The 8,591-nt window shown below is 42.5% G+C and overlaps 2 protein-coding genes across 2 annotated transcripts; both read right to left on the bottom strand.

Moving 5' to 3' along the window:
- Nucleotides 1–1,365: 1,365 nt before the first annotated feature.
- Nucleotides 1,366–1,770, bottom strand: LOC130894205 (ATP-dependent DNA helicase pif1-like). Its single transcript, XM_057800845.1, has one exon. The coding sequence runs from the start codon at nt 1,768–1,770 to the stop codon at nt 1,366–1,368; it is 405 nt and encodes a 134-aa protein (XP_057656828.1).
- A 2,248-nt stretch (nt 1,771–4,018) lies between these two features.
- LOC130894204 (uncharacterized) lies at nt 4,019–7,969 on the bottom strand. The gene has a single exon (XM_057800844.1). The coding sequence runs from the start codon at nt 7,967–7,969 to the stop codon at nt 4,019–4,021; it is 3,951 nt and encodes a 1,316-aa protein (XP_057656827.1).
- Between the last annotated feature and the right edge of the window lie 622 nt (nt 7,970–8,591).

Raw genomic sequence — 8,591 nt, 5'->3', positions numbered from 1 at the left:
ATATTGATATTTAGTTTGCCTAGACCAGTTCCATGCATAAACAAAGTAATGCGTTACCATAGCCGAAATTGTCAAAATCGAAAAATTGGAGTATCGAGCCATCATCAAGAACCTATATTAAAAAGGGTTAAGAGGTGAGCAGATTTACGAAGATATGCTCAATATTCTTGGTTATCTATGTCCTTCGTATGCGACCGTGAAAAATTGGACTGCAAGTTTCAAAAGAGGTAAATTTTCTATTGAAGATGATGACCAGTTTTTGTGTCAGTCCCCGAAAATATCGATGCAGTTCATGACATGACTTTATCAGACCGTCGAATTGGGCTAAAACGGATATCTGAAGCATTGAATATTTCATATGAACGCGTTCATTATATAGCTTACGTCAATTGGAACATGAGAAAAATTGCTGCAAAATGGATCCCCAAATGTTTGATTGTTGATCAAAACGATGTAGAGATCTAAGTCGAATTGTAACTATGGATGACACTTTTCTACGATCCAGAAACAAAGCAACAATCGATGGAATGGCGACACTCTGGTTCTCCAAGAAGTTTCGTGTCCCAAAATTTGTTGGAAAAATTCTTGATTCAGTTTTTTGGGATTACCTTGTAGTAATCATGATTTATTTTTTTGGTAAGGGTAAAACAATAACTGGAGATTACTATTCGACATTAGTGACCACTCTACGAGAAAAAATTGAAAAGAAAAGACGCGGAAAGCTATCCAAAGGTGTTTTGTTTCTGCAGGACAAAGACCATGCTCACAAATGTAATGTTGCCATGCAAAAAATTCGTGATTTAGGGTTTTAATCACTAGAACACCCTCCCTATTCACCAGATTTGGCTCCGTTCGACTACCATCTCTTCCCTCAACTGAAAAAAGTTTAAAAGGTCTTAAATTTTCTTCCAACGAGGAAGTAATAAAAGCTGTGGAGGTCTGGTTTGCAGTGCAAGAAGAAACATTTTTTTTTGAAAGGTTCCACAAACGTTGCAGGTTCGCTGTAATAAATTTATCCGATCAAGAGGAGAATATGTTGAGTAATAAAATATTTTGACATTGAAATTTTGTTTGGTTCTTTAGTGGGCTGAGAATTTTTCAATATATCCTCTTACAAACAACCTCGAACAAGAAGGCAAACATTATTTTTAAGTTATTATAATTTATTCCTTAAAATTATATATCATTAATTAAACAATTACGATAGTAACACTATTAAACAATATCAATCTCTTAATGCTATAGCGTGACAATATTTTTTGTTAGTCCATCTTTAGCTAACACAAACAAACTGGATGGTTTACCCACTCGAGAGCATGCCACGTATAATTGTCCGTGTGAAAAACATGGTGTTCTCAAATCTAATCAACAAACAGACATCGTTTGACCTTGGGATTTGTTGATAGTCATTGCAAATGCCAATCTAATCGGAAACTGAATACGTTTGAATTGAATTGGCACATCTGTAGGTATAATAGGAATCCGTGCTATGAGTATATTTTCACCTCTGAACTTGCCATTTAAAATCCTGGCTTCGATCACGTTTTTCATTAATTTTTGAATGACTAATCGCGTACCGTTGCACTGCCGGGGCGGGTTCAAATTACGAAGCAAGATAATTGGAGATCCAACCTTTAATTGTAAATTATGTGGTGGCATGCCTGACAAATCCAATAAGTTCAAAAACTCTGTGGGAAAATTTACTGCTTCGCTGTCGTCGCAAACTGTATCAATAGATTTATATGATACCAAATTCCCTGGCAACAACATTTGTATCTTCAGATTTAAATTATCAACGTCTACATTTTTTGCCGCTAAAATCGCTCTTTCTGCAAGCCACTCATGATTTATGTACTGTGTGTGTACATCGGGAAATATTTGTTTAATGAGAGTATCTTGCGAATCAGCGATTGTGCAGAAATCGGTCGGTAATTTTACTTATCCAGTTTCATCTATAGCAACTTTTCCATCACCGATATCTAAGAGTTGTTTTGAAAATGTTTCAGCGGATGGATCTTGAAGCATTTGAACGCGCATATTTATTTTTAGCTGTAATTTTTCAACATTACGCCACAACGGAGATGATTTTAAGCAAGCGTTGATCTCATCAGCGTATGTTGAACGTGGAATGACTGGAAGTGTTTGTCTGAAATCACCTGAAAGGACCAACAGAGTTCCGCCAAATAGTTTGTCATTGTTTTTAATATCTTTCAATGTCCTGTTCAACGCCTCAAGTAAATGTTTGTGTGCCATATCCCAAATAATAATTATACACCGTTTCAGCACAGTGGTAATAGACGATTGTTTCTTAATGTTGCTGTTATTGTTGTTGTTAATACTGCGTCAGGGTTATTCTGAATATTTAGTGGCAGCTTAAATACTGAATGAGCTGATCTACCTCCATCCAATAAAGTTGCTGCAATGCCCGATGATGCAACGGCCAATGCGATGCCATTATTTGATCGTATTTCAGCAAGAATTAGCGAAATAACGAATGTTTTGCCAGTTCCACCCGGTGCATCCAAAAAGAAGAACCCACCTTGTCCAGCTGAAACTGCGAGCATAATGCGATCATAAATGGTTCTTTGTTCCTCATTCATTAGTGGAACATTGCGGGCAACAATCGCTGCCATTTCTACAGTACTGTACTGCAGTTCACGATTCATTTCAGTATTCATTAGATCAGATGCAGTTCGATTTGGCGAATTCATACCGAAATTACTAAGTGGTAAGTTGGCAATGACAATGCAAAGATCCTCAATAGCAATCAATGCTTCATTGTACATTTCGTCGCTGAATGTTATGGTTAGATCGTGGCACCGTATACGATGTTGATGCAATATATCATCAGTCATTGAATCTTTGTGATTTTCCCATAATATCTGTGCTCGGGCTGGAAAACATGTAGTCAACACTATAGCGAATAGTAGACGAATTTGTATTGCTGTAGAGTTCAATGCAGCTTCAGCAAGCATGCATTCCCACTGGTTGTCGTCTTCCAGCAAGCCGAGTGCAATTGTTGCCCATTCACTTTACGTATATCTTGAAATGATAATGGGCCAGTAACATTAACCAACAACAATCGAAGATAAAAGCACTCCGTGTGTCTTGGATTGACTGTAAATAATCGCCCCAAGGCGTTTGATTTAAATAAATTGAGACATGCAGCAACTGGTGAGCCTTGCTTGCGGGGCATCCATGTTTTTGTTTGAGTCCATGTGAAATAGCGTGGTACTTGTGAATAGAGTAATGTTCGTGCAAAGGCACCAAAATCATCCGCACGATTACACAATTCAAAAAATGCAGTGAGTGTAGTTTTAGGTGGATTTATTGCACGATCAATCGCTGTCTCGTTCGTGAAAAATACACGCTGACCATTTTCAAGATGGATGGCTAACTGAACAACTGCTGAATCCCGTTCATGGATTGGAAAACCAAAGATACGCCAAGCAGCTTCATTGGAGCTGATGTACCGACCAATTTGGTAGAGCGTTATTTCATCGTTTTTATTCACTGGAGGAGCATTCACATTAGTATTTTCCACTCTAAACACAGCCATATCACTGCCTTTATGGACATACTTGCAAATGTATTTGATGCTCTTCACAGAACTGCAGAACTCAACATTAATATGAGCATTATATGTGTTTGGGGAATCGGGTTCAGGCACAAGCAAACATACGAACTTAACAGAAGAAACGGAAACTATTTAATCGCAACTATTTGAAGATTACACTGACTGACTTTTTAACTAAATAATTTTATATATCAAATTTTGACAAGACATGAGGTTACTACGACGTGATTAAAGCGACAACAACTACAACCACTTACTTCACTATACCGACTACAACCATGACAGACACTAATTCCACAACATCCTCCCACCTTGAGGAGAATAGCGACTCAACTATCAAACTGAATTCAAGGACATCTAAATTTCTCACAAAAACTGCACTTGAAAGCGACTTCAAACTTTGAGAAACTGAAACACTTGAACTAAAAATAACACACGGAACTAGGAGAAACGACTTGGAACTTTCACCTTCCTTCCACATCTGGTTTCCACATGATGAAACTTCATCAGAGGGTCTTCAGAATTAATAGGTTGAGCTTCTTGGATTTGGGGTGGTGAAGCGACGACCTTGACTTGTGAATCAACTAGAGAACCGCCGGTAGCTGAACCACCAGAATCACTTTCTGATTCGACCTCAGCTAGAAGCTGGCCTTGATCCATTTCTTCTTCGAGAGGAATTTCCAAGGGAAAAACTCGCTGGACAGGACGCGTCAGTTGGCCATCCTGCGTTCGAAGCTTGACAACTCGGCACCGACCGTCAACACCAAGAATCAGTTCTTCAACCACTGCCATCGGCCAATGCATCCGCTTCTGATTATCAGCGCCAATGAGGACTATTTCTCCCACCTTGGGCTCTCTCGGATTCTTCAAATTGCTAGCAGTCATGAACATCTGGCCCAAGTATTCAGACCGGAAACGCTGCTTTAGGTTGTCTCTGATCTCTTGGCGACGTCTAACTCTTTTGTGTAAACTCTTCGCATCAACTTCGTCCAAGTCAGGGACACCCATTTCTTGAATATCTCCAATGAACATTTGAGGAGTAATAGGCACCGGATCACTCGGGTCATCCGATGTATAGGTGATGGGGCGAGAATTGATATAAGCAGTACACTCACTGATCACGGTGTTCAACTCTTCAAAAGTGAGTGAAGCCCGTCCCAGAATTTTGCGAAGATGAACTTTCAAAATCCCTATTAAGCGTTCCCAGAACCCGCCCCACCATGTTGCTGTGGGTGGGTTGAAGCGCCATTCAATTTGGTTCACCAAACCGCGGGACGCTACTCTCTGCCAATCAATTCCATCGAGAGCATTTTTGAACCCCTTATAGTTTGTACCATTGTCACTGTACATGAAGGAAGGTCTGCCCCAACGCGCAATGAAACGTCGAAACGCCATGATGAAGGCTTCCGTTGACATGGCAGTAACCAATTCCAAATGTGTGACACGATAAACAGCACAGGTGAATATGCACACCCAAACTTTGTCTCCATTTTTAAGGTAGAGTGGACCAGCAAAATCCGTGCCACTGATTTCGAACACACGAGCGTCCCTTACCCGATTCTCCGGGAGCGGTGGAGACTCGACTTCCAATGCCTTGGCCCTATAACGCCTGCATATCACACACGCAGACACAATTCTTCTCACAGCTTGCCTCCCTCTAACGATCCAGAATCTTTCTCTTAGAAGGTTCAGAAGACCTTGCCCTCCAATGTGTCCATTCTGCGTGTGCAAGTCGTGGATCAATCTGTCAACAATGACATGCTGGAAAGGAAGAATATAAGGTGCACGGAAGTCTTCAGGGTCTTTTCTCGCCCAAATACGGGTTCTCAAACGCATCAGTCCGACTTTATCTTTGTGTGGATTCAAATTTTTGAGCTGTTTATCACCTAGCCCTTCAAAAGCTTCATCCTGTATCGATTTCAGAACCACCTTTTCAGCTCTTGCGATTTCCGACAAAGACAGCTCTCCAGAGCGCTTTTCCTTCTTTGAATATTTGTTCCACAGAAACCTTATCATCCATGCAACCATTCGAACGATCCGGTGATAAGAAGAAAAGTACCGGGCTAATCTTTCGCAGCAAAACACACCTGGTTCTTGGGATAAAGCTGAAATCAAAGGCGTTTTTCTCCTTTCCATTTGAACTTCATTTTCATCAGGAGGGACATCGCAGTTAGGCCATTCAGAACGCGGCCCGTACAACCATCTCGGCCCCTCCCACCATTTGGAGTCAAGAAGTTCTTCAGGAAAACAACCCCTGCTAGGAAGATCTGCTGGGTTCATCACCCCTGGCACATGTTTCCACGTATCAGGATCAGTCAGAGAACGAATTTCCTTAACCCTGTTGAACACAAATACTCCCCACGGTTCCTCTTTCTTGATCCAACACAGAGCCGTGGAAGAATCTGACCAAAAATGGCACTCTACATCGCCAATCTCTTTTACAATACTAGAAGCCATTCGCGCCCCAATTGTTGCAGCCAGAAGCTCTAGGCGAGGAATTGTAGGTCTCTTAACAGGGGCAACACGAACTTTCGCTCCCACCATTATCACAGATACCGTGTTATCTGTTTCAACTCGCAAAAATGAGACGGTGGCATAAGCGACCTGACTTGCGTCACAAAATGTGTGTAGAGACACATTACCAACGGTCAATTTCAACCATCGTGGGACTTCGATTTGATTCAAGACATCAGCTTGACTCATCCACTTACGGAACGTTGCCTGGCTTTGCTCATTAAAAGGGGTATCCCAGTTCCCAGCCTCACCCCAACTTTCTTGAACTAACAATCTCGGTATCAAAATGGCGGGTGCACATACACCGAGCGGGTCGAAAATACGGTGTGCTGCTGACATCACTGTTTGTCGCGTGATGGCATCACTTTCCAAAGGCTTGGGAGGGTTTAACCTGAGAATATCCTCCTTTTTATCCCACAGAAGTCCAAGAACGGGGAAACTGGTGTGAGCAGCACAATCGGGGTCGCTCCATTCCCAGCCACGAAGATCAAAGCAGGCTTTCATAAAAATTTCCCTGGCTTGCGACATGAAGCTCAAAAGTTCCTTCTCATCATCAACCGAAGTCACACAGTTATCAACGTACAAGCATTTGCGCAACTGTGAGATGACAGATCTTTCATAAGGAACCTCTTTTGAAGCCACTTTTTCCTCACACTTTGAGAGATGATGGTCAATAACGGCCCCTAGCAAATAAGGGCTACTGGTCACCCCAAACACCACCCTCCTGTGACGGTAGATTTTCATCTCTCCGACCTCGTCCTTCCATAGGAACCTCAAGCTATCCCGATCCTTTTCCGAAACAGAAATCTGTAAGAAGGCTTTTCTTATGTCAGAAATAACGCCTATTGCGTTCAGTCTGAATCGTAGAAGTATCGATGGGATTAACTCTACATAACTCTCCCCTTTTTCTAGACACATATTCAGGCTAGGTTTGCCTTTCTCTTTGGACGAGGCGTCGAAAACAGGACGAATTCGGGTGGTACTGGCTTCCTTAACCACGGCTCGGTGAGGCAAATAATGTCCGAAATCCCACTTATCAAGCTGTACCTCTTCAATAATTTCATCTTTCAGCCATTCTTGAAACACCGCTTCATATTCTTTCACCAAATGACCGTTACGTAACTTGGCTAGGGTCGATTCAAGTCTACCACGGGCCAGATCGAAATTTCGAGGCAGCGGGGGATGTTCCTTCAGCCATGGAAGACATACCTCATATCGTCCATCAGGTAAAATCTTAACTGTTTCCAAGAAGTGCCGACGCACAACCGTTTTTGCCTCTTCTTTGGTACTAACCAAAGCGGGGTCCTCGATGACCAACACATCCAACCTCCACATATCAGAAGGGTCGAACTCCTGGGCGCAGTGCAAACTGATGTTAACCATACAACTTGTCTCAGCGTCCTTAACGCGGCCCATTATGGTCCAACCTAGGCTAGTTTCGATAGCAACCAAACCACAGCTTAATACCTCGCGCCTCCCGGTGAGTAGCTTTCCCGCGACGTCCGCTCCAACAAGAATGCCAATTGGGCCCTCTCTGTCGTCAGTCAACTCGATTTTCTTCTCGCGAAGTTCAGATACCCATAGACCTTTAGGAATGGAGGGAATGGCGTGACAAATCTGTTCCGAGTCAAGAACTTCAAAGTTGCAGGAAAACGCACTCATCAAACTTTGCAGACGGATCTTATAGCATTGATGCGTCTTGGGTTCAGTCTTGCTCCCACCAAACAATGCATGAACCAAGTTCTCAGTGCGGATCGGCTCATAGCGCATTCTGGTAGCCAGCGCTTGAGTTATATAACTTCTTTGAGAACCTGTGTCAATCAACAACCTGGTGGTGACAGGATTTTCTCTTTTCAAACGAACCCTCAACGTTTGCATCAAAACTAGTGCACTCTAGATACTAGCATAGTTGTGCTCTACATCGTTTTCTTTCTTCGTTGCCTTACTAATTTCAATAGACGTTGAATTCCGGTTACGAGGAATTGGGCACATCACAGTAACATGAGGTTCAGCACAAACTAAGCAACACAGCTTTTCCTTACAAGGCCGTTTCCCGTGGAATTTTTTCAGACACTTAAAACAGCGGCTTTTAGCTTTGAGGAGCTTAATTTTCTCCTCTTTGCTCTTGTCCCTCGCCTCTGAACACAATTCGGTATTGTGAGAATTTTTGCAAAAAATGCAACTGACATCTTCAGTGCCTTCAGTGGACTCAATACCAACTAGGTCAGCAGCTGTGGTGTACTTTTCAGTCGAGGACTTGACATCCCCAGCACTGCTCTTTGGTGCAGCGCTGGGGACAGAAAACGTGCTCCTAGCTAGCAGAAACCGCTCCTCGCTTTCAACCTCTCTCTTCAGAAAATCTCGCAACTTGACCATTTGATCTGCAGCCTCAAAGAGGGATGATTCATCAATGCCGCACGACTTCCGCTTACGCTCCCATTCCCGCAAAATTGACTCAGGAAGTGCGGATTCAATTAAAGGCGCGAGCATGCACGCGTAT

Source organism: Diorhabda carinulata, chromosome 5, assembly GCF_026250575.1.
Source record: "Diorhabda carinulata isolate Delta chromosome 5, icDioCari1.1, whole genome shotgun sequence".
Taxonomy (NCBI): Eukaryota; Metazoa; Arthropoda; class Insecta; order Coleoptera; family Chrysomelidae; genus Diorhabda; species Diorhabda carinulata.
The sequence above is the reverse complement of the archived record's forward strand: the minus strand, read 5'-3'. Positions and strand labels throughout refer to the sequence as shown.